Here is a 27164-nt window from a genome sequence, read left to right as displayed (position 1 = left end):
GTGTTCTGGCAGGTGTCCTGCATCGACATGAGCATGCAGCAGGAGATCATGACCACCTTTGAGCTCAACCTGGACTAACCTCACTGACCACCTGGAGTATCTGCCACGTTTACTTGTCTTTTTCTCCCCATCTTTGTGTTCACTTTGGGAAAAGACAATATGCTTGCACCCTATTTTGTTAAGAAAGGAAAGGAGGACGCTTTTCCCAAGATCTGTGTTCTCTTCTGCTTCACCACTGCTGCACTTTAAATACCTTCAAACCTGAGAGTTTGTCTTTGGGTTGTTACTTTTTGTACTGAAAATAATAAAGATGTTTTCACCAAGCATAAGAGCGTCCATAAGAGTCCTCGGTCAGACCTTCAGGGCGTGGCCTTTCTACAAAAGGTGATGATAACCATAGAGCAGGAACTTGCTGCAAACATCTCATTTAATGTTGCACTCCAGAGCATTTATGGCATCTTTTCCCAGGTGTTGGACAAATACTGATGTGGGCCTCCACAGGTGAGTATATATTTACTCTTTCATTGTTTATCACCAAAATGACCAATAGTGTTCCTCTTGGGGGTGTGACATGTCCTGGATTACAACACCATGACTGTCTTGTCCTCACACCTAGAATGGCCACGTACAGGACACAGACCAGGAAGACCGTACCAAAGGTAAACATGAGTGGGGGGGGGGCTCAGTTTCAGACCAGGAAAAAACCCCTGAAAGCAAACACATAGAAACATATGACCACGCACACACACACATAGAAACATATGACCACACACACACACATAGAAACATATGACCACGCACACACATAGAAACATATGACCACGCACACACACATAGAAACATATTACCACACACACACACACATAGAAACATATGACCACGCACACATAGAAACATATTACCACACACACACATAGAAACATATGACCACACACACACACACACACACACATAGAAACATATGACCACGCACACACATAGAAACATATGATCACACACACAAATAGAAACATATTACCACACACACACACATAGAAACATATTACCACACACACACACACATAGAAACATATGACCACGCACACATAGAAACATATGACCACGCACACATAGAAACATATGACCACGCACACACATAGAAACATATGACCACACACACACATAGAAACATATGACCACGCACACATAGAAACATATTACCACACACACACACATAGAAACATATGACCACGCACACACATAGAAACATATGACCACACACACACATAGAAACATATGACCACACACACACACATAGAAACATATGACCACGCACACAACTTGAGACTTGCACAAAAACACTGTAACTGGCCCCAATTGAGATGTGAAAAGTAAAATGGGTGACGTGCTGCATAGTGTCTGAGGATGGATGTCATAATGAAGAGATGTCTACTTTTATCTAGATGTCTACTTTTATCTCTTTTGGAGTCTTTACTGCCCTTAAAACGCTGAGGGAATATTCATAATATTGCTTATTAGTAACAAAGTGGCTTGGATGACAAATGACAGCAGTTTGCTTTGTTACCACAACACAGCTAACATGTATGTTTTGTTCCAGCTGCATCATTTAGAGTGGCCTGCAGTGAAGTTGTGTAAATGGTCAATAAAAAGAGAATACAACAAATCCTTTTCAACTTATATTCAATTGAACAGACTGCAAAGACAAGATATTTCATGTTCACACTGACAAACTTTATTTTTTGCAAATAATCATGAACTTAGAATGTAATGGCAGCAACACATTGCAAAAAAGGCATTTTTACCAGTGTGTTACATGGCCTTTCCTTTTAACAACACTCAGTAAAGGTTTGGGAACTGAGGAGACACATTTTTGAAGTGGAATTCTTTCCCATTCTTGCTTGCTTCACACATTTTCAGGCAGGCCAGTCTAGTACCCGCACTCTTTTACTATGAAGCCACGCTGTTGTAACACGTGGCTTGGCATTGTCTTGCTGAAATAAGCAGGGGCGTCCATGATAACAACATATGTTGCTCCAAAAGCTGTATGTACCTTTCAGCATTAATGGTGCCTTCCCAGATGTGTAAGTTACCCATGTCTTGGTGTGGCTTTTTGATGCCTGAGGGATCCAAGGTGCATAATATCATGGCTTACGTGCAGTGATTTCTCCACATTCTCTCAACCTTTTGATGATATTACGGAGCGTAGATGGTGAAATCCCTCAATTCCTTGTTGAGAAATGTTGTTCTTAAACAATTTGCTCAGGCATTTGTTGACAAAGTGGTGACCCTCGCCCCGTCCTTGTTTGTGAATGACTGAGCATTTCATGGAATCTACTTTTATACCCAATCATGGCACCCACCTGTTCCCAATTAGCCTGTTCACCTGTGGGATGTTCCAAATATGAGCATTCTTCAACTTTATCACTCTTTTTTGCCACTTGTGCCAGCTTTTGTTGCAGGCATCACCTTCTTTCCTTCCTCCCTCTCTCTCCCTCCTCCCTCTCTCTCTCTCCCTCCGCCTTCTCTCACTCTCTCCCTCCTTCTCCCTCTCCCTCCCTCCTCTCTCCATCCCTCCCTCTCTCACTCTCTCTCCCTTGCTTCCTCCCTCCCCCCCCTCTCTCTCTCTCTCCCTCCCTCCCTCAATCCATTGCTTCCTCCCTCTCTTCCTCCCTCTCTCACTCTCTCCCTCCTTCACTCTCTCCCTCCCTCCCACCCTCTCACTCTCTCCCTCCTTCACTCTCCCTCGCTTCCTCTCTCCCTCACTTCCTCCCTCTCTCTCCTTCACTCTCTCCCTCGCTCTCTCTCTCCCTCCCTCTCTCCCTTCTCCCTCACTCTCTCCCTCCCTTGCTCTCTCCCTCGCTTCCTCCCTCCCTCCCACCCTCTCTATCTCTCCCTCCCTCCCTCCCTCACTCTCTCCCTCTTTTCCTCACTCCCTCACTTCCTCACTCTCTCCCTCCCTCCCACCCTCCCTCACTCTCTCCCTCCCTGTCTCTCCTTCCCTCACTCTCCCTCGCTTCCTCTCTCTCACGCTCTTCCTCTCTCTCCCTCCCTCGCTTCCTTCCTCCCTCCCTCTCTCACTCTCCCTCCCACCCTCTGTCTCTCTCTCCCTCCCTCCCTCCCTCGCTTCCTCCCTCTCTCTCTCTCTCTCTCCCTCCCTCGCTCCCTCTTTCCCTCCCTCGATCTCTCTCCCTCTCTCCCTCGCTTCCTCCTTCGCTCCCTCGGTGTGTGTGAGCCGCGGCGAGGACGTCGGCAAGAGTAAGATGGCGGGACTGCGAGTGTGCGTGTACTGGTGTGCGGTGTGCGTGTTGTGTGCGCTGTGTGCCGCCGCCGCGCTGCTGAAGCTGTGCTGGAGCGCCATCTTGCGGCCGACAGCCACCTTCCAGTGGACGCAGCGCCAAAGTCCGCCGGCGTGTCTGCACGACACGTCCTTGGGCACGCACTGCTACGTGCGCATCAAGGTGAGGCGCGTGCACGTGGGTTTTGTGGCGTGTGCTGGCGTCGTGATCGCGTGCACAGTGTCTGACGCGTGTTTTTGTTTTGGCGCCGCCGTGCACGCGCACCTGCGCGACGTGTTGTCACGTGACTGAAAGCTTTCCACCTCATTAGGTCACGTGCTGATGAGATGTTCAGACAGGAAGGTTAATATGACGTAACTGAAGTCATTAGCAAAGATGTATTTATACAACTACTTTTGTTTTGTCTAGTCTAATTATGCACACCATTTCAGTCAATCAAAATGAGTGTTTAAAATGTCGTGTTTTAAGATTCACTTTGCTAAAATACATCCATCCATCCATTTCCTACCGCTTGTCCCTATACAGTGCTTTAAAATTCAGTGTGGGAAAAATCAGTGTATAAAAATTCTTTGTAAAGATAATTGTAAAAAAAAAAGTGATATGTTGTCAATACATCACCCACCTAGTACACTTAATAAGTACACTTGGAGGGACATTTTCAATATATCACCCACCTAGTACACTTAATAAGTACACTTGGAGGGACATTTTCAATATATCCCCCACAGAGTACACTTAATAAGTACACTTGGAGTGCCATTTTCAATATATCACCCACCTAGTACACTTAATAAGTACACTTTGAGTGACATTTTCAATATATCACCCACCTAGTACACTTGGAGTGATATTTTCAATATATCCCCCACAGAGTACACTTAAGTACACTTGGAGTGCCATTTTCAATACATCACCCACCTAGTACACTTAATAAGTACACTTTGAGTGACATTTTCAATATATCACCCACCTAGTACACTTAATAAGTACACTTTGAGTGACATTTTCAATATATCACCCACCTAGTACACTTGGAGTGATATTTTCAATATATCCCCCACAGAGTACATTTAAGTACACTTGGAGTGCCATTTTCAATACATCACCCACCTAGTACACTTAATAAGTACACTTTGAGTGACATTTTCAATATATCACCCACCTAGTACACTTAATAAGTACACTTGGAGTGACATTTTCAATATATCACCCACCTACTACACTTAAGTACCCTTGGAGTGATAGTGATATAGTTTCAATACATCACCCCCCTAGTAAGTGACATTATTATTTTCAATATATCACCCACCCATTCTGTGGCTTTCGAAAGCCGTTTCTCAGTAAAAGTTTGCAGCTGAAAGCCTGTAAGACCTTGACAAAGCAGTTCTCTGGTCTGACCAGACAAAGACTGAAGTCGTTGGCGTGAATGTCAGGCGTCATGTTTGGAAGAAAGCAGACCAATAGCATTCCTATAGTGGTGGCAGCATCATGATGTGGGGATGGTTTTCAGCGGCAGGAACTGGTAGACTAGTCAAGATAGAGGGAAAGATGAATGTAGCAATGTTCGGAGACATCCTGGATGAATCTGATGGAGCTCTAGAGGTGCTGCAAAGATGAATGGTTGAAAGTGTCCAAAGATAGGTGTGGCATGGTGCATCAACAAAGTATTGACCAAAGACTGAATACTCATGAACATGTCTTTTTAGTTTGAATACATTTGTACACATTGTCATGATGGGGTATTGTGTGTGGAATTTTGAGGACCTAAATGAAATTATTCCATTTTGGCTGTCCTATAATACAAACCCCGTTTCCATATGAGTTGGGAAATTGTGTTAGATGTAAATATAAACGGAATACAATGATTTGCAAATCCTTTTCAAGCCATATTCAGTTGAATATGCTACAAAGACAACATATTTGATGTTCAAACTGATAAACTTTTTTTTTTTTTTGCAAATAATCATTAACTTTAATATTTGATGCCAGCAACACGTGACAAAGAAGTTGGGAAAGGTGGCAATAAATACTGATAAAGTTGAGGAATGCTCATCAAACACTTATTTGGAACATCCCACAAATTGGGAACAGGTGGGTGCCATGATTGGGTATAAAAGTAGATTCCATGAAATGCTCAGTCATTCACAAACAAGGATGGGGCGAGGGTTACCACTTTGTCAACAAATGCGTGAGCAAATTGTTGAACAGTTTAAGAAAAACCTTTCTCAACCAGCTATTGCAAGGAATTTAGGGATTTCACCATCTACGCTCCGTAATATCATCAAAGAGTTCAGAGAATCTGGAGAAATCACTGCACGTAAGCAGCTAAGCCTGTGACCTTCCATCCCTCAGACGGCACTGTATCAAAAACCAACATCAATCTCTAAAGGATATCACCACATGGGCTCAGGAACACTTCAGAAATCCACTGTCAGTAACTACAGTTGGTCGCTACATCTGTAAGTGCAAGTTAAAACTCTCCTATGCAAGGCGAAAACCGTTTATCAACAACACCCAGAAACACCGTTGGCTTCGCTGGGCCTGAGCTCATCTAAGATGGACTGATACAAAGTGGAAAAGTGTTCTGTGGTCTGACGAGTCCACATTTCAAATTGTTTTTGGAAACTGTGGACAAAGAGGAAAAGAACCATCCAGATTGTTCTAGGGTCAAAGTGTAAAAGGCAGCATGTGTGATGGTATGGGGGTGTATTAGTGGCCAAGACATGGGTAACTTACACATCTGTGAAGGCACCATTAATGCTGAAAGGTACATACAGCTTTTGGAGCAACATATGTAGCCATCCAAGCAACGTTACCATGGACGCCCCTGCTTATTTCAGCAAGACAATGCCAAGCCACGTGTTACATCAACGTGGCTTCATAGTAAAAGAGTGCGGGTACTAGACTGGCCTGCCTGTAGTCCAGACCTGTCTCCCATTAAAATGTGTGGTGCATTATGAAGCCTAAAATAGCACAACGGAGACCCCCGGACTGTTGAACAACTTAAGCTGTACATCAAGCAAGAATGGGAAAGAATTCCACCCGAGAAGCTTCAAAAATGTGTCTCCTCAGTTCCCAAACCTTTACTGAGTGTTGTTAAAAGGAAAGGCCATGTAACACAGTGGTGAACATGCCCTTTCCCAACTACTTTGGCATGTGTTGCAGCCATGAAATTCTAAGTTAATTATTATTTGCAAAAAAAAAAAAATAAAGTTTATGAGTTTGAACATCAAATATGTTGTCTTTGTAGCATATTCAACTGAATATGGCTTGAAAAGGATTTGCAAATCATTGTATTTTGTTTATATTTACATCTAACACAATTTCCCAACTCATGGAAACAGGGTTTGTAAAACGTGAGAAAGTGTGATGGATGTCTTCCCCAGCAGTGGTCATGAGGTCCACTCAGTGTCCATCTTGTCTCCTCACAGGACTCTGGTCTCAGATTTCACTACGTGGCGGCGGGCGAGAGGGGCAAGCCTCTCATGCTCTTCTTGCACGGCTTCCCTGAGTTCTGGTAGGTGACCGCATGATAGTTTTGGAGTGCAGGAGACTTAGATTCTCTATGTGGTTCTCGCTCAGCAGGGAAGTTCTTGAAGGCAACAAATCCTGATAGGATAGAGACCCTCATGGATCACAGAGGTTGTCAAGTCCTGTCTGTGTCTGATCACCACACAGCAGCCATGATGATTAGTGAAGAGCTCACTTTGGGACTCATCACTGCCATCATGGTGTGTGGGCATCACTTGAAGAAAGTCTGGGATGCTCTTGGCTCACTGCAACATGCACTACACATCTTCACTATATGTGTGTGTGTGTGTGTGTTATAATAATAATAATTATTATTATTCTAACAAGTGTGTTATAATAATAATTATTAAAACTACTTGGCAGCAAAGAGCAGTATTTTGCTGCCTAGACGGGTTGCCAGGTTAGCGCAGGTGCACACATTTAAAACATGTTTGTTCACACCTGATTGAACTGTAAAGACTTGATCAAAGTTCTGTGGTCGCCATGACGATAAGCCATCATTGATGACACGCAGGTTCTCATGGCGCCACCAGCTGCGCGAGTTCAAGAGCGAGTTCCGCGTGGTCGCTGTCGACATGCGAGGCTACGGCGAGTCGGACCTGCCGCCCGGCGTGGACAACTACCACCCGGACCACCTGGTGACCGACATCAAGGACATGGTGGAGCACCTTGGTGAGGACACACCTCCTTTGTGACTCAGTCAGTCACCCTCACTCTCAGCATAGACTCATCCATCACTGTAGAGTCACCATCACTGTAGTCACTGTAAAGTCACCCTCACTGTAGTCACCCTCACAGTAGTCACTGTAAAGTCACCCTCACTGTAGTCACTGTAGAGTCACCCTCACTGTAGTCACCCTCACTGTAGAGTCACCATCATTTTAGTCACTGTAGAGTCACCCTCACTGTAGTCACTGTAAAGTCACCCTCACTGTAGAGTCACCCTCACAGTAGTCACTGTAAAGTCACCCTCACTGTAGAGTCATCATCACTGTAGTCACCCTCACTGTAGATTCACCCTCACTGTAGTCACTGTAGAGTCACCCTCACTGTAGTCACCATCACTGTAGAGTCATCATCACTGTAGTCACTGTAAAGTCACCCTCACTGTAGTCACCATCATTGTAGAGTCATCATCACTGTAGTCACCATCACTGTAGAGTCATCATCACTGTAGTCACTGTAAAGTCACCCTCACTGTAGTCACCATCATTGTAGAGTCACCCTCACTGTAGTCACCATCACTGTAGAGTCATCATCACTGTAGTCACTGTAAAGTCACCCTCACTGTAGAGTCACCCTCACTGTAGTCACTGTAGATGTATTTGTATTTTTATTAAGGATCCCCATTAGCTGGTTGCCTCAACAAGCCACTTGTCTTCCTGGGGTCCACACTTCAATACAATTACAAGTAAAAGCATACAATTCTAACTACACAATACAGAACAAAATAAAATAATAAAAGCATCAATAAGAAAACAAGCAAACAATTTACAGTCACAGAATAATAATTACCATATAAATATAACTACACAATATAAAACCAAACAAATCATCAACGAGCAGACTAATTTAATGACTCAGATAAAATATAGTCACCCTCACTGTAGTCACATCACTGTAGAGTCACCCTCACTGTAGTCACCATCACTGTAGAGTCACCCTCACTGTAGTCACCATCACTGTAGAGTCACCCTCACTGTAGTCACCCTCACTGTAGTCACCATCACTGTAGAGTCACCCTCACTGTAGTCACCATCACTGTAGAGTCACCCTCACTGTAGTCACCCTCACTGTAGTCACCATCACTGTAGAGTCACCCTCACTGTAGTCACCATCACTGTAGAGTCACCCTCACTGTAGTCACCATCACTGTAGAGTCATCATCACTGTAGTCACTGTAAAGTCAGCATCACTGTAGAGTCACCCTCACTGTAAAGTCACCCTCACTGTAGTCACTGTAAAGTCACCCTCATTGTAGTCACCCTCACTGTAGAGTCACCATCATTTTAGTCACTGTAAAGTCACCCTCACTGTAAAGTCACCCTCACTGTAGTCACCCTCACTGTAGTCACCCTCACTGTAGTCACTGTAAAGTCACCCTCACTGTAGTCACTGTAAAGTCACCCTCATTGTAGTCACCCTCACTGTAGAGTCACCATCACTGTAGTCACTGTAAAGTCACCCTCACTGTAAAGTCACCCTCACTGTAGTCACCATCACTGTAGAGTCATCATCACTGTAGTCACTGTAAAGTCAGCATCACTGTAAAGTCACCCTCATTGTAGTCACCCTCACTGTAGAGTCACCATCATTTTAGTCACTGTAAAGTCACCCTCACTGTAGTCACTGTAAAATCACCCTCATTGTAGTCACCCTCACTGTAGAGTCACCATCATTTTAGTCACTGTAAAGTCACCCTCACTGTAAAGTCACCCTCACTGTAGTCACCCTCACTGTAGTCACTGTAAAGTCACCCTCACTGTAGTCACTGTAAAGTCACCCTCATTGTAGTCACCCTCACTGTAGAGTCACCATCATTTTAGTCACTGTAAAGTCACCCTCACTGTAGTCACTGTAAAATCACCCTCATTGTAGTCACCCTCACTGTAGAGTCACCATCATTTTAGTCACTGTAAAGTCACCCTCACTGTAAAGTCACCCTCACTGTAGTCACCCTCACTGTAGTCACTGTAAAGTCACCCTCACTGTAGTCACTGTAAAGTCACCCTCATTGTAGTCACCCTCATTGTAGAGTCACCATCACTGTAGTCACTGTAAAGTCACCCTCACTGTAAAGTCACCATCACTGTAGAGTCACCCTCACTGTAGTCACCATCACTGTAGTCACCATCACTGTAGTCACTGTAAAGTCAGCATCACTGTAGTCACCCTCACTGTAAAGTCACCCTCACTGTAGTCACCCTCACTGTAGAGTCACCATCATTTTAGTCACTGTAAAGTCACCCTCCCTGTAAAGTCACCCTCACTGTAGTCACCCTCACTGTAGTCACTGTAAAGTCACCCTCATTGTAGTCACCCTCACTGTAGTCACTGTAAAGTCACCCTCATTGTAGTCACCCTCACTGTAGAGTCACCATCACTGTAGATTCACCCTCACTGTAGAGTCACCCTCACTGTAGAGTCACCCTCACTGTAGATTCACCATCACTGTAGAGTCACCCTCACTATAGAGTCACCATCACTGTAGTCACCATCACTGTAGTCACCATCACTGTAGAGTCACCATCACTGTAGAGTCACCATCACTGTAGTCACCATCCCTGTAGAGTCACCCTCACTGTAGAGTCACCATCACTGTAGAGTCACCATCACTGTAGAGTCACCATCACTGTAGTCACTGTAGAGTCACCATCACTGTAGTCACCATCACTGTAGTCACTGTAGAGTAGTCACCCTCACTGTAGTCACCATCACTATAGAGTCACCATCACTGTAGTCACATTGGCGATACAGTGATGGCGACTACAGTGATGGTGACTCTACAGTGATGGTGACTACAGTGATGTAGTCACCACCACTGTAGTCACCATGGCGATACAGTGATGGTGACTCTACAGTGATGGTGACTACAGTGATGTAGTCACCACCACTGTAGTCACCATGGCGATACAGTGATGGTGACTACAGTGATGTAGTCACCACCACTGTAGTCACCATGGCGATACAGTGATGGTGACTACAGTGATGGCGACTACAGTGATGGTGACTCTACAGTGATGGTGACTACAGTGATGTAGTCACCACCACTGTAGTCACCATGGCGATACAGTGATGGTGACTACAGTGATGGCGACTACAGTGATGGTGACTCTACAGTGATGGTGACTACAGTGATGTAGTCACCACCACTGTAGTCACCATGGCGATACAGTGATGGTGACTACAGTGATGGCGACTACAGTGATGGTGACTCTACAGTGATGGTGACTACAGTGATGTAGTCACCACCACTGTAGTCACCATGGCGATACAGTGATGGCAACTCTACAGTGATGGTGAATCTACAGTGATGGTGACTACAGTGATGTAGTCACCATCACTGTAGTCACCATGGCGATACAGTGATGGCGACAACAGTGATGGTGACTCTCCAGTGATGGTGACTACAGTGATGTAGTCCAATGTATCCTTGAACATGAACGTGAGTTAAATCCATAAAACTAACATCAACACAATAAAGACATCATCAACTTGTTATGTCTCTTTTTTCATCTTCCTGCTTTTCCTCCTTCCTTTGTCTCTTTTTTTTTCTCTTTCCCTCCTTCCTTTGTGTCTTTTTTTAATCTCTTTTCCTCCTTCCTTTGTGTCTTTTTTTAATCTCTTTTCCTCCTTCTTTTCTGTCTCCTTTTTATCACTTTTCCTCCTTCCTTTCTGTCTCTTTTTTGTATCTATTTTCCTCGTTCCTTTCCGTCTCTTTTTTATATCTGTTTTCCTCATTCCTTTCTGTCTTTTTTATATCTCTTTTCCTCCGTCCTTTCTGTCTCTTTTTTATCTCTTTTCCTCCTTCCTTTCTGTCTCTTTATCTCTTTTTCTCCTTCCTTTGTCTCATTTTATATCTCTTTTCCTCCTTCCTTTCTGTCTTTTTTATATCTCTTTTCCTCCTTCCTTTCTGTCTCCTTTTTTTATCCCTTTTCCTCCTTCCTTTCTGTCTTTTTTATATCTCTGTTCGTTCTTCCTTTGTCTCTTTTTTATATCTGTTTTCCTCCTTCCTTTCTGTCTTTTTTGTATCTCTTTTCCTCCTTCCTTTCTGTCTCTTTTTTATCTCTTTTCCTCCTTCCTTTCTGTCTCTTTTTTATCTCTTTTCCTCCTTCTTTTCTGTCTCTATCTCTTTTCCTCCTTCCTTTCTGTCTCATTTTATATCTCTTTTCCTCCTTCCTTTCTGTCTCTTTTTTATATCTCTGTTTGTTCTTCCTTTGTCTCTTTTTTATATATTTTCCTTGTTACTTTCTGTCTCTTTATATCTATTTTCCTCCTTCCTTTCTGTCTTTTTTGTATCTCTTTTCCTCCTTCCTTTCCGTCTCTTTTTTATCTCTTTTCCTCCTTACTTTCTGTCTCTTTTTTATATCTCTTTTCCTCCTTCCTTTCTGTCTCTTTTTATCTCTTTTCCTCCTTCCTTTGTCTCTTTTTATATCTCTTTTCCTTCTTCCTTTCTGTTTCTTTTTTATATCTGTTTTCCTCCATCCTTTCTGTCTCTTTTTTATATCTCTTTTCCTCCTTCCTTTCTGTCTTTTTTTTAAATCTCTTTTTCTCCTTCCTTTCTGTCTCTTTTTATCTCTTTTCCTCCTTCCTTTGTCTCTTTTTATACTTCTTTTCCTCTTTCCTTTCTATCTCTTTTTTAAATCTCTTTTCCTCGTTTCTTTTCGTCTCTTTTTTATAACTCTTTTCCTCCTTCCTTTCTGTCTCCTTTTTATATCTCTGTTCCTCTTTTTCTGTCTCTTTTTTATATCTGTTTTCCTCCTTCTTTTCTGTCTTTTCCACCTTCCTTTTTGTCTTTTTTTTATATCTCTTTTCCTCCTTCCTTTCCGTCTCTTTTTTATATCTATTTTCTTTCTTCCTTTGTGTCTTTTAATATCTCTTTTCCTCCTTCCTTTCCGTCTCTTTTTCATATCTATTTTCCTTCTTCCTTTGTCTCTTTTTTATATCTCTTTTCCTCCTTCCTTTCTGTCTCTTTTTTATATATATTTTCCTCCTTCCTTTGTCTCTATTTTATATCTCTTTTCCTCTTTCCTTTCTGTCTCTTTTTTATCTCTTTTCCTCCTTTCTTTCTGTCTCTTTTTTATATCTCTTTTCCTCCTTCCTTTCTGTCTCTTTTATATCTCTTTTCTTCCTTCCTTTCTGTCTCTTTTTTATATCTCTTTTCCTCCTTTGCCTCTTTTTATATCTCTTTTCCTCCTTTGTCTCTTTTTATATCTCTTTTCTTCCTTCCTTTGTCTCTTTTTATATCTCTTTTCCTCCTTCCTTTGTCTCTTTTTATATCTCTTTTCTTCCTTTTTTCTGTCTCTTTTTTATATCGCTTTTCCTTCTTCCTTTCTGTCTTTTTTATATCTCTTTTCCTCCTTCCTTTATGTCTCTTATCTCTATTCATCTCTTCTTTCCTTCCTGTCCCTTTTCTTCTTTCCTTTTTGTTATACTTCTTCTTGTATTCTTCCCTGGTTACTGTCTCTTTTCATCTTTCTTCTTACTCTCTATTTCTCCCCATTTCTTTTTCTTTCATTCTTCCTTTTCTTATACTCTCTCTTTTCCCCCCTGTCCCGTCTTGCAGGCTACAACCGCTGTTTCCTGGTGGGTCACGACTGGGGTGGGACGCTGGCCTGGTTGTTTGCCATGGACTATCCAGAGATGGTGACCAAGCTCATCGTCTTAAACTGCCCTCACCCCTCCGTCTACGCAGGTGTGTCCCCCTTTTAAGGACTTTAGCAGGCGTGTGTGTGTGTCCCTTTAAGGACTTTAGCAGGCGTGTGTGTGTGTGTGTCCCTTTAAGGACTTTAGCAGGCGTGTGTGTGTGTCCCTTTAAGGACTTTAGCAGGCGTGTGTGTGTGTGTCCCCCTTTAAGGACTTTAGCAGGCGTGTGTGTCCCCCTTTAAGGACTTTAGCAGGCGTGTGTGTGTGTGTCCCGTTTAAGGACTTTAGCAGGCGTGTGTGTCCCCCTTTAAGGACTTTAGCAGGCGTGTGTGTCCCCCTTTAAGGACTTTAGCAGGCGTGTGTGTCCCCCTTTAAGGACTTTAGCAGGCGTGTGTGTGTGTGTCCCGTTTAAGGACTTTAGCAGGCGTGTGTGTCCCCCTTTAAGGACTTTAGCAGGCGTGTGTGTCCCCCTTTAAGGACTTTAGCAGGCGTGTGTGTGTGTGTGTGTCCCGTTTAAGGACTTTAGCAGGCGTGTGTGTCCCCCTTTAAGGACTTTAGCAGGCGTGTGTGTCCCCCTTTAAGGACTTTAGCAGGCGTGTGTGTGTGTGTCCCTTTAAGAACTTTAGCAGGCGTGTATGTGTGTGTGTGTGTGTGTGTGTGTGTGTGTCCCTACAGTGGGAATAGATCTTCTTCCTAGAAGTCATCATGCCATGATGTACAGTGGGAATAGATCTTCTTCCTAGAAGGACTCACTTCAATTCTTCTGCCAGTTACCAAAAAGTCATAGTAGTCAAGCACACCTTTCTACTTGTCCTCTCACAACTACATGATGTTGTCTCTCATCTTTGATTGGTGATGCCGTCTCACACAACTCACTTTTACCTTTTATTTTATCCATCCATTTTCTACCGCTTGTCCCTTTCGGGGTCGCGGGGGGTGCTGGAGCCTATCTCAGCTGCATGGATCATATTTTATTTCTACCGTTATATCTCTCTCTGTTAAATTATATCTCTGTCTGTTAAGGTATATCTCTCTCCGTTAAGTTATATCTCTGTCTGTTAAGTTATATCTCTCTCTGTTAGTTTATATCTCTGTGTGTTAGGTTATATCTCTGCCTGTTAGTTTATATCTCTGTCTGTTAGGTTATATCTCTGTGAGTAAGTAGTGTGTAGTTAGTATTGAAGTGAAGTGTATCTTCCTGTTCAGATTATGCAGTGTGTCATCCCAGTCAGATGTGGAAGTGCAGACATTTCTTCTTCTTCCAACTGCCTCGACTCCCTGAACTCATCTTCTCCATCCACGACTTCCAGGTACCTGTGTGTGTGTGTGTGTGTGTGTGTGTGTGTGTGTGTGTGTGTGTGTGTGTGTGTGTGTGTGTGTGTGTGTGTGTGTGTGTGTGTGTGTGTGTGTGTGTGTGTGTGTGTGTGTGTGTGTGTGTGTGTGTGTGTGTGTGTGTGTGTGTGTGTGTGTGTGTGTGTGTGTGTGTGTGTGTGTGTGTGTGTGTGTGTGTGTGTGTTTTTGCAGCTCAGTCAAGTCAAGCAGCTGAGATGAACATTTAAGATAAGATAAGATAGTTTTGAAGCTAGATGAGGACAATAGTTGATCAATGATATCAATAACAATAAACAAACACCTTCTTTGTGTGAAGAAAGTGAAAGGTTGGTTGCATGAACGAAGACACTCTCTGGTAACCTAGCAACACAGGAAGTGATCAGTGGGAGTGACTCGCCAACAGCCTAAATATCAGCCTAAAAAGCTAGCATGCTTAAAGTTAGCATTTGTGGGGGGGAAACAAAAATAAGACCCTAAATTGTACACCCGCTAAATTAGCTAACTTTTTTTTTTTTAAAGCTAGCATGCTAACAGTTAGCATTAATGGGAACAAACACAACATATATGACACTGAGGTGTACACCTGCTAAAATAGGCTAGCATGCTAACAGTTAGCATTTGTGATTAAATGACACCCGCTAAATTAGCTAACAAAAAGAGCTAGCATGCTTACAGTTAGCATTTGTGAAAAAAGTCAATATGACACTACAGTGTACACCTGCTAAATTAGCTAAAAAAAAAGGAGAGGCTAGCATGCTAACAGTTAGCATTAGTGGAAAAAACTAAATACATGACACAGGTGTACACTTGCTAAAAAAGATAGCATGCTAACGCGGAAGTGATAGCTGGTTGCATCAGCTTTGCTCTCCTTTCTTGTTCTTTCATGTTTACATCTGGTTTATTTTGGTGGACTTTTTCTACCTGCGCTAACAGTTAGCATTAGTCAACTATTTGATGCAAAGTTGTGTACCTGCACTACAACTACATCAATTAGCATGCTAACAGTTAGCATTAGTCAACTATTTGATGCTAAGTTGTGTATTTGCACTACAACTACATCAATTAGCATGCTAACAGTTAGCATTAGTCAACTATTTGTTGCTAAGTTGTGTACCTGCACTACAACTACATCAATAAGCATGCTAACAGTTAGCAATAGTCAACTATTTGATGCTAAGTTGTGTACCTGCACTACAACTACATCAATTAGCATGCTAACAGTTAGCATTAGTTAACTATTTGATGCTAAGTTGTGTACCTGTGCTACAACTACATCAATTAGCATGCTAACAGTTAGCATTATTCAACTATTTGATGCTAAGGTATGTACCTGTGCTACAACTACATCAATTAGCATGCTAACAGCTATCATTAGTCTAGTACAACATATTTGATGCTAAGTTGGGTACCTGTGCTACGACTACATCAATTAGCATGCTAACAGCTATCATTAGTCTAGTACAACATATTTGATGCTAAGTTGTGTACCTGTGCTACAACTACATCAATTAGCATGCTAACAGGTATAATTAGTCTAGTACAACATATTTGATGCTAAGTTGTGTACCTGTGCTACAACTACATCAATTAGCATGCTAACAGGTATAATTAGTCTAGTACAACATATTTGATGCTAAGTTGTGTACCTGTGCTACGACTACATCAATTAGCATGCTAACAGCTATCATTAGTCTAGTACAACATATTTGATGCTAAGTTGTGTACCTGTGCTACAACTACATCAATTAGCATGCTAATAGGTATCATTAGTCTAGTACAACATATTTGATGCTAAGTTGTGTACCTGTGCTACGACTACATCAATTAGCATGCTAACAGGTATAATTAGTCTAGTACAACATATTTGATGCTAAGTTGTGTACCTGTGCTACAACTACATCAATTAGCATGCTAACAGGTATAATTAGTCTAGTACAACATATTTGATGCTAAGTTGTGTACCTGTGCTACGACTACATCAATTAGCATGCTAACAGGTATAATTAGTCTAGTACAACATATTTGATGCTAAGTTGTGTACCTGTGCTACAACTACATCAATTAGCATGCTAACAGGTATAATTAGTCTAGTACAACATATTTGATGCTAAGTTGTGTACCTGTGCTACAACTACATCAATTAGCATGCTAACAGGTATAATTAGTCTAGTACAACATATTTGATGCTAAGTTGTGTACCTGTGCTACAACTACATCAATTAGCATGCTAACAGGTATAATTAGTCTAGTACAACATATTTGATGCTAAGTTGTGTATTTGTACTACAACTACATCAATTAGCATGTTAGCAGTAGAATGCTAACAATTGTGCTATAGGCTACACTTTCCACTTCCTGCTGGTGTCCCAATACTTGTGTCAAATCCAAATAGGATGACATATGGCGGTGAGGCAGCAGGAAGTCACTGCCAAGTCCACTTCCTGTCCCTCAGTGACGTCGCTGACTCAGCGCTGTGTTGTTGTTGTTGTTGTTGTTGTTGTTGTTTTCCTCCCGCAGGCCCTCAAGGTTCTCTTCACCAGCCGCAGCAGCGGAATGTGCCGGAAGGGAAAGTGTCTGACGAATGAGGAGCTTGAAGCGTACCTGTACACGCTCTCTCAGCCCGGGGCTCTGACCGCCGCTCTCAACTACTACAGGAACGTTTTCAGGTACACGATATACTCCATTGTTGTATCATCTACTTACACTCCATTGTTGTAACATCTACTTACACTCCATTGTTGTATCATCTACTTACACTCCATTGTTGTAACATCTACTTACACTCCATTGTTGTAACATCTACTTACACTCCATTGTTGTAACATCTACTTACACTCCATTGTTGTATCATCTACTTACACTCCATTGTTGTATCATCTACTTACACTCCATTGTTGTATCATTTACTTACACTCCATTGTTGTAACATCTACTTACACTCCATTGTTGTATCATCTACTTACACTCCATTGTTGTATCATCTACTTACACTCCATTGTTGTAACATCTACTTACACTCCATTGTTGTAACATCTACTTACACTCCATTGTTGTAACATCTACTTACACTCCATTGTTGTATCATCTACTTACACTCCATTGTTGTAACATCTACTTACACTCCATTGTTGTATCATCTACTTACACTCCATTGTTGTAACATCTACTTACACTCCATTGTTGTATCATCTACTTACACTCCATTGTTGTAACATCTACTTACACTCCATTGTTGTATCATCTACTTACACTCCATTGTTGTATCATCTACTTACACTCCATTGTTGTAACATCTACTTACACTCCATTGTTGTAACATCTACTTACACTCCATTGTTGTAACATCTACTTACACTCCATTGTTGTATCATCTACTTACACTCCATTGTTGTATCATCTACTTACACTCCATTGTTGTAACATCTACTTACACTCCATTGTTGTAACATCTACTTACACTCCATTGTTGTAACATCTACTTACACTCCATTGTTGTAACATCTACTTACACTCCATTGTTGTATCATCTACTTACACTCCATTGTTGTAACATCTACTTACACTCCATTGTTGTATCATCTACTTACACTCCATTGTTGTAACATCTACTTACACTCCATTGTTGTATCATCTACTTACACTCCATTGTTGTATCATCTACTTACACTCCATTGTTGTAACATCTACTTACACTCCATTGTTGTATCATCTACTTACACTCCATTGTTGTAACATCTACTTACACTCCATTGTTGTATCATCTACTTACACTCCATTGTTGTAACATCTACTTACACTCCATTGTTGTATCATCTACTTACACTCCATTGTTGTATCATCTACTTACACTCCATTGTTGTAACATCTACTTACACTCCATTGTTGTATCATCTACTTACACTCCATTGTTGTATCATTTACTTACACTCCATTGTTGTAACATCTACTTACACTCCATTGTTGTATCATCTACTTACACTCCATTGTTGTATCATCTACTTACACTCCATTGTTGTAACATCTACTTACACTCCATTGTTGTAACATCTACTTACACTCCATTGTTGTAACATCTACTTACACTCCATTGTTGTATCATCTACTTACACTCCATTGTTGTAACATCTACTTACACTCCATTGTTGTATCATCTACTTACACTCCATTGTTGTAACATCTACTTACACTCCATTGTTGTATCATCTACTTACACTCCATTGTTGTAACATCTACTTACACTCCATTGTTGTATCATCTACTTACACTCCATTGTTGTATCATCTACTTACACTCCATTGTTGTAACATCTACTTACACTCCATTGTTGTAACATCTACTTACACTCCATTGTTGTAACATCTACTTACACTCCATTGTTGTATCATCTACTTACACTCCATTGTTGTATCATCTACTTACACTCCATTGTTGTAACATCTACTTACACTCCATTGTTGTAACATCTACTTACACTCCATTGTTGTAACATCTACTTACACTCCATTGTTGTAACATCTACTTACACTCCATTGTTGTATCATCTACTTACACTCCATTGTTGTAACATCTACTTACACTCCATTGTTGTATCATCTACTTACACTCCATTGTTGTAACACTCGGTCACCTTGGAAAACCTCCTCCTCCTCCTGGGGTGTTGCCATGACAACGCACTGGAGGTACTGCCTGCACGGGCATGACGGGGAAACGGTATTTAATAATACTTCATATATATAAAATACATTTAATAATTTTATATTGTGTATATAAAATAAATATATATTATTTCATATATATATATATATATATATATATATATATATATATATATATGTATATGTATATATGTATATATATGTATATATACATATATATGTATGTATGTGTGTGTATATATATATATATATATATATATAATATATATATATATGTGGGTACTGTATGTATATATATATGTATATAACTGTGTATATATATGTATATATATATGTGTGTATATATATATATATGTGTGTGTATATATATATATGTATAAATATGTGTATATATATATATATATGTATAAATGTACAAACCCCGTTTCCATATGAGTTGGGAAATTGTGTTAGATGTAAATATAAACGGAATACAATGATTTGCAAATCCTTTTCAAGCCATATTCAGTTGAATATGCTACAAAGACAACATATTTGATGTTCAAACTCAAACTTTATTATTTTTTTGCAAATAATAATTAACTTAGAATTTCATGGCTGCAACACGTGACAAAGTACCGTATTTTCCGCACTATAAGGCGCACCGGATTATTAGCCGCACCTTCAATGAATGGCATATTTCATAACTTTGTCCACCAATAAGCCGCCCCGGACTATAAGCCGCGCCTACGCTGCGCTAAAGGAATGTCAAAAAAACAGTCAGATAGGTCAGTCAAACTTTAATAATATATTAAAAACCAGCGTTCTAACAACTCTGTTCACTCCCAAAATGTACGCAAATGTGCAATCACAAACATAGTCAAATTCAAAATAGTGCAGAGCAATAGCAACATAATGTTGCTCGAACGTTAATGTCACAACACACAAAATAAACATAGCGCTCACTTTCTGAAGTTATTCTTCATTCATAAATCCCTCGAATTATTCTCCTTCGTTGTCCGAATTGAAAAGTTGGGCGAATGTGGGATCCAAAATGTTGTCTGGCGCTGTCTCCCTGTCTTGGTGAACGTCACGTGTGTTCGCCTTCTGTCATCCACTGTTCCCACGCAGTTAGCAGTCTAGCTTCGAATGCCCTGTTGACACCAATATCTAGCGGCTGGAGGTCTTTTGTCAATCCACCCGGAATGACGGCGAGTATTGAATTAAGCGCGTAAGCGTGTCTCTTAATGTGATGTTATGAGCTAGCAAATATAACAACTACACTACCCAGCATGCAACGATAGTGACGAGCATGCGCGGTAGCCCTGAGAAGCGTTGTTGTATGCTGGCAGTTAGAATGTGGTTATGAGCACGCTGTGAGTAAACGTTGAGAACTCAGTTAACACGCCTCGTCTGCATTATTTATAATTAGACAGACAACACACTTAATAGGAGCCATTTTGGGGTCTTTACATAAACACACAAATGGAAATGAAACGTCACATATCCCAGCATGCACCGCGCGCTTCTTCTACGGGGAAAAAAGATGGCGGCTGTTTACCGTAGTTGCGAGACCTAAACTTTATGAAAATGAATCTTAATATTTATCCATATATAAAGCGCACCGGGTTATAAGGCGCACTGTCAGCTTTTGAGAAAATTTGTGGTTTTTAGGTGCGCCTTATAGTGCGGAAAATACGGTAGTTGGGAAAGGGCATGTTCACCACTGTGTTACATGGCCTTTCCTTTTAACAACACTCAGTAAAGGTTTGGGAACTGAGGAGACACATTTTTGAAGCTTCTCAGGTGGAATTCTTTCCCATTCTTGCTTGATGTACAGCTTAAGTTGTTCAACAGTCCGGGGGTCTCCCTTCTGCTATTTTAGGCTTCATAATGCGCCACACATTTTCAATGTCTGGACTACAGGCAGGCCAGTCTAGTACCTGCACTCTTTTACTAGGAAGCCACGTTGACATAACACGTGGCTTGGCATTGTGTTGCTGAAATAAGCAGGGGCGTCCATGGTAACGTTGCTTGGATGGCAACATATGTTGCTCCAAAAGCTGTATGTACCTTTCAGCATTAATGGTGCCTTCACAGATGTGTAAGTTACCCATGTCTTGGCCACTAATACACCCCCATACCATCACACATGCTGCCTTTTACACTTTGCACCTATAACAATCCGGATGGTTCTTTTCCTCTTTGGTCCGGAGGACACGACGTCCACAGTTTCCAAAAACAATTTGAAATGTGGACTCGTCAGACCACAGAACACTTTTCCACTTTGTATCAGTCCATCTTAGATGAGCTCAGGCCCAGCGAAGCCGACGGCGTTTCTGGGTGTTGTTGATAAACGGTTTTCGCCTTGCATAGGAGAGCTTTAACTTGCACTTACAGATGTAGCGACCAACTGTAGTTACTGACAGTGGGTTTCTGAAGTGTTCCTGAGCCCATGTGGTGATATCCTTTACACACTGATGTCGCTTGTTGATGCAGTACAGCCTGAGGGATGGAAGGTCACGGGCTTAGCTGCTTACGTGCAGTGATTTCTCCACATTCTCTGAACCCTTTGATGATATTACGGAGCATAGATGGTGAAATCCCTAAATTCCTTGCAATAGCTGGTTGAGAAAGGTTTTTCTTAAACTGTTCAACAATTTGCTCACACATTTGTTGACAAAGTGGTGACCCTCGCCCCATCCTTGTTTGTGAAAGACTGAGCATTTCATGGAATCTACTTTTATACCCAATCATGGCACCCACCTGTTCCCAATTAGCCTGCACACCTGTGGGATGTTCCAAATAAGTGTTTGATGAGCATTCCTCAACTTTATCAGTATTTATTGCCACCTTTCCCAACTTCTTTGTCACGTGTTGCTGCCATCAAATTCTAAGTTAATGATTATTTGCACAAAAAAAAATGTTTATGAGTTTGAACATCAAATATGTTGTCTTTGTAGCATATTCAACTGAATATGGCTTGAAAAGGATTTGCAAATCATTGTATTCCGTTTATATTTACATCTAACACAATTTCACAACTCATATGGAAACGGGGTTTGTAGCGTACGTGGTGTCACAGTCACTAGGGGTCCCTGATACGCCTGTTTATGTTGGCCCCTACTAGCGTACGTGGTGTCACAGTCACTAGGGGTCCCTGATACGCTTGTTTATGTTGGCCCCTACTAGCGTACGTGGTGTCACAGTCACTAGGGGTCCCTGATACGCCTATTTATGTTGGCCCTTACTAGAGTACGTGGTGTCACAGTCACTAGGGGTCCCTGATACGCCTGTTTATGTTGGCCCCTACTAGCGTACGTGGTGTCACATACACTAGGGGTCCCTGATACGCCTGTTTATGTTGGCCCCTACTAGCGTACGTGGTGTCACATACACTAGGGGTCCCTGATACGCCTGTTTATGTTGGCCCCTACTAGAGTACGTGGTGTCACAATCACTAGGGGTCCCTGATACGCCTGTTTATGTTGGCCCCTACTAGCGTACGTGGTGTCACAGTCACTAGTAGTCCCTGATACGCTTGTTTATGTTGGCCCCTACTAGCGTACGTGGTGTCACAGTCACTAGGGGTCCCTGATACGCCTATTTATGTTGGCCCTTACTAGAGTACGTGGTGTCACAGTCACTAGGGGTCCCTGATACGCCTGTTTATGTTGGCCCCTACTAGCGTACGTGGTGTCACATACACTAGGGGTCCCTGATACGCCTGTTTATGTTGGCCCCTACTAGCGTACGTGGTGTCACATACACTAAGGGTCCCTGATACGCCTGTTTATGTTGGCCCCTACTAGCGTACGTGGTGTCACAGTCACTAGGGGTCCCTGATACGCCTGTTTATGTTTGCCCCTACTAGCGTACGTGGTGTCACAGTCACTAGGGGTCCCTGATACGCCTGTTTATGTTTGCCCCTACTAGCGTACGTGGTGTCACAGTCACTAGGGGTCCCTGATACGCCTGTTTATGTTGGCCCCTACTAGCGTACGTGGTGTCACATACACTAGGGGTCCCTGATACGCCTGTTTATGTTGGCCCCTACTAGCGTACGTGGTGTCACAGTCACTAGGGGTCCCTGATACGCCTGTTTATGTTTGCCCCTACTAGCGTACGTGGTGTCACAGTCACTAGGGGTCCCTGATACGCCTGTTTATGTTGGCCCCTACTAGCGTACGTGGTGTCACAGTCACTAGGGGCCCCTGATACGCCTGTTTATGTTGGCCCCTACTAGCGTACGTGGTGTCACATACACTAGGGGTCCCTGATACGCCTGTTTATGTTGGCCCCTACTGGCGTACGTGGTGTCACATACACTAGGGGTCCCTGATACGCCTGTTTATGTTGGCCCCTACTAGCGTACGTGGTGTCACAGTCACTAGGGGTCCCTGATACGCCTGTTTATGTTTGCCCCTACTAGCGTACGTGGTGTCACAGTCACTAGGGGTCCCTGATACGCCTGTTTATGTTGGCCCCTACTAGCGTACGTGGTGTCACATACACTAGGGGTCCCTGATACGCCTGTTTATGTTGGCCCCTACTAGCGTACGTGGTGTCACATACACTAGGGGTCCCTGATACGCCTGTTTATGTTGGCCCCTACTAGCGTACGTGGTGTCACAGTCAATAGGGGTCCCTGATACGCCTGTTTATGTTGGCCCCTACTAGCGTATGTGGTGTCACAGTCACTAGGGGTCCCTGATACGCCTGTTTATGTTTGCCCCTACTAGCGTACGTGGTGTCACAGTCACTAGGGGTCCCTGATACGCCTGTTTATGTTGGCCCCTACTAGCGTACGTGGTGTCACATACACTAGGGGTCCCTGATACGCCTGTTTATGTTGGCCCCTACTAGCGTACGTGGTGTCACATACACTAGGGGTCCCTGATACGCCTGTTTATGTTGGCCCCTACTAGAGTACGTGGTGTCACAATCACTAGGGGTCCCTGATACGCCTGTTTATGTTGGCCCCTACTAGCGTACGTGGTGTCACAGTCACTAGTAGTCCCTGATACGCTTGTTTATGTTGGCCCCTACTAGCGTACGTGGTGTCACAGTCACTAGGGGTCCCTGATACGCCTATTTATGTTGGCCCTTACTAGAGTACGTGGTGTCACAGTCACTAGGGGTCCCTGATACGCCTGTTTATGTTGGCCCCTACTAGCGTACGTGGTGTCACATACACTAGGGGTCCCTGATACGCCTGTTTATGTTGGCCCCTACTAGCGTACGTGGTGTCACATACACTAAGGGTCCCTGATACGCCTGTTTATGTTGGCCCCTACTAGCGTACGTGGTGTCACAGTCACTAGGGGTCCCTGATACGCCTGTTTATGTTTGCCCCTACTAGCGTACGTGGTGTCACAGTCACTAGGGGTCCCTGATACGCCTGTTTATGTTTGCCCCTACTAGCGTACGTGGTGTCACAGTCACTAGGGGTCCCTGATACGCCTGTTTATGTTGGCCCCTACTAGCGTACGTGGTGTCACATACACTAGGGGTCCCTGATACGCCTGTTTATGTTGGCCCCTACTAGCGTACGTGGTGTCACAGTCACTAGGGGTCCCTGATACGCCTGTTTATGTTTGCCCCTACTAGCGTACGTGGTGTCACAGTCACTAGGGGTCCCTGATACGCCTGTTTATGTTGGCCCCTACTAGCGTACGTGGTGTCACAGTCACTAGGGGCCCCTGATACGCCTGTTTATGTTGGCCCCTACTAGCGTACGTGGTGTCACATACACTAGGGGTCCCTGATACGCCTGTTTATGTTGGCCCCTACTGGCGTACGTGGTGTCACATACACTAGGGGTCCCTGATACGCCTGTTTATGTTGGCCCCTACTAGCGTACGTGGTGTCACAGTCACTAGGGGTCCCTGATACGCCTGTTTATGTTTGCCCCTACTAGCGTACGTGGTGTCACAGTCACTAGGGGTCCCTGATACGCCTGTTTATGTTGGCCCCTACTAGCGTACGTGGTGTCACATACACTAGGGGTCCCTGATACGCCTGTTTATGTTGGCCCCTACTAGCGTACGTGGTGTCACATACACTAGGGGTCCCTGATACGCCTGTTTATGTTGGCCCCTACTAGCGTACGTGGTGTCACAGTCAATAGGGGTCCCTGATACGCCTGTTTATGTTGGCCCCTACTAGCGTATGTGGTGTCACAGTCACTAGGGGTCCCTGATACGCCTGTTTATGTTTGCCCCTACTAGCGTACGTGGTGTCACAGTCACTAGGGGTCCCTGATACGCCTGTTTATGTTGGCCCCTACTAGCGTACGTGGTGTCACATACACTAGGGGTCCCTGATACGCCTGTTTATGTTGGCCCCTACTAGCGTACGTGGTGTCACAGTCACTAGGGGTCCCTGATACGCCTGTTTATGTTTGCCCCTACTAGCGTACGTGGTGTCACAGTCACTAGGGGTCCCTGATACGCCTGTTTATGTTGGCCCCTACTAGCGTACGTGGTGTCACAGTCACTAGGGGCCCCTGATACGCCTGTTTATGTTGGCCCCTACTAGCGTACGTGGTGTCACATACACTAGGGGTCCCTGATACGCCTGTTTATGTTGGCCCCTACTAGCGTACGTGGTGTCACAGTTTCTAGGGGTCCCTGATACGTGGTTGTTGCAAGGTAAAGAGGGGATGCTTGTGTTGCAGTTCTCTCCCGCTGAGACGGCGCCACGTTCGATCCCCGGTGCTGCTGCTGTGGGGCGAGCGCGACCCCTTCCTGGAGCAGGAAATGGCGGAGGCGTGTCGCTTGTACATCAGGAACCACTTTCGACTGAACGTGATTTCCGGGGCCAGCCACTGGCTGCAGCAGGACCAGCCCGACATCGTCAACACGCTCATGTGGACTTTCCTCAAGGAGGGCGAGGGCCACAAGGGCCACAGGAACTGAGGTGGCGGGATCCAAGCACACTTCGGACACGATGAACGCTTCCATTTTTGATCACTTCTCACTTCCTGTCTCACCAGGTCACGCCCCCTTTATCAGGTGTTTTCTTTCACTGTTTTCTATCTCCCTCACTTGCAAGTAGAACATTTTGATTTTTATAAATAAACACACTTGATGTTTGACAATCCTTCCTCTTTCTCTGCGAAGGAATCACTACACCAGATGTTATAAATAAGATTGATTAAAACAAACATGCAAATAGATGTTATAAATAAGATTATTAAAACAAACATGCAAGTTATAAATAGGACTGTTTCAAAGAGTTGTAGTCAAGTGGAAACATGCCCATATAAGGAGTTGTGGTGTCATGTCTGCTCCTGCTATTTGATCCTCTGTTTGAATCCACACTTTCTAAATATAGTAGTACGAAAAGAGCAAAAAGGTGAATTGTGACAAGAAAAAAGTTGCAATATTGACTCTAATAACACAAGGCTGCCATTTTTCAAAATATATCATATATAATATAATATGATATATAAATTATACATGTTTATGACATGTATAATATATATATATCATATTATAAGATATATATATTATACATGTTTATGATATGGGGGGCTTTTGATCCCCGAGACTTTTAGTGGGATGTTTTGTTTTTTTAAATGTCATTGTCCAAAAAATAATAATGAATCAAAATGAATGATTGACCTATTTAAGGCTCCAATGACTTCACATCAAATATTACACTTTCAACATTTTCTGGAGGGAAATATTGCATATTTTGTGTTTATCTTCTTAAAAAGTGTTTTGACAGAAGGGACATAAAATGTAAGAAATAAAGAATTATATGTCAATGGATAGAATTGATGATGATCTATAGTCTATATGTCAATGGATAGATCTGATGATCTATAGCAGGGGTGTCAAACTCAAATACAGAGTGGGCCAAAATTTAAAAGTGAACAAAACCGCGGGCCAAGGTTGAACAAATGAACCTTTTAATAGGGACCCAAACAAGTTTTGCATTGAATATTGAACAAGCAAGGCTTATATAACTTTATAGTGACATGCAAAATCCAGTTTCA

The 27164-nt window shown here is 42.8% G+C and overlaps 2 protein-coding genes across 9 annotated transcripts in view; both read left to right on the top strand.

Moving 5' to 3' along the window:
• LOC133617498 (bromodomain testis-specific protein-like) overlaps nucleotides 1-273 on the top strand; it is a 29107-nt gene extending 28834 nt beyond the window's left edge. For 2 of the 6 annotated variants that reach the window (XM_061977446.2, XM_061977447.2), the window contains exon 19: nucleotides 13-273. In XM_061977446.2, coding sequence (XP_061833430.2) covers nucleotides 13-78 — 66 coding nt within the window. In that variant the 3' untranslated portion in view covers nucleotides 79-273. The remainder of the gene's footprint in view (nucleotides 1-12) is intronic. The other 4 variants (XM_061977449.2, XM_061977450.2, XM_061977445.2 and 1 more) reach the window with 3 other exon arrangements.
• On the top strand, nucleotides 243-26261 carry ephx4 (epoxide hydrolase 4). 3 transcript variants are annotated; one of them, XM_061977456.1, is made up of 9 exons: nucleotides 243-384; nucleotides 469-501; nucleotides 617-659; nucleotides 6728-6813; nucleotides 7342-7499; nucleotides 13114-13242; nucleotides 14400-14503; nucleotides 17043-17191; nucleotides 25839-26261. In XM_061977456.1, the coding sequence occupies exons 1-9, from the start codon at nucleotides 311-313 to the stop codon at nucleotides 26077-26079; spliced, it is 1017 nt and encodes a 338-aa protein (XP_061833440.1). In that variant the 5' UTR covers nucleotides 243-310; the 3' UTR covers nucleotides 26080-26261. The 3 variants fall into 3 exon arrangements, with proteins under 3 accessions (XP_061833440.1, XP_061833438.1, XP_061833439.1); XM_061977454.1 differs by having other exon boundaries at nucleotides 551-659; XM_061977455.2 differs by lacking the exons at nucleotides 243-384; nucleotides 469-501; nucleotides 617-659 and adding an exon at nucleotides 3200-3458.
• The last annotated feature ends 903 nt before the right edge of the window (nucleotides 26262-27164 follow it).

Source organism: Nerophis lumbriciformis, linkage group LG18 (genome assembly GCF_033978685.3).
Source record: "Nerophis lumbriciformis linkage group LG18, RoL_Nlum_v2.1, whole genome shotgun sequence".
NCBI classification, from domain to species: Eukaryota; Metazoa; Chordata; class Actinopteri; order Syngnathiformes; family Syngnathidae; genus Nerophis; species Nerophis lumbriciformis.
Note: the sequence above shows the minus strand (reverse complement) of the source record. Positions and strands in the feature narration are given on the sequence as shown.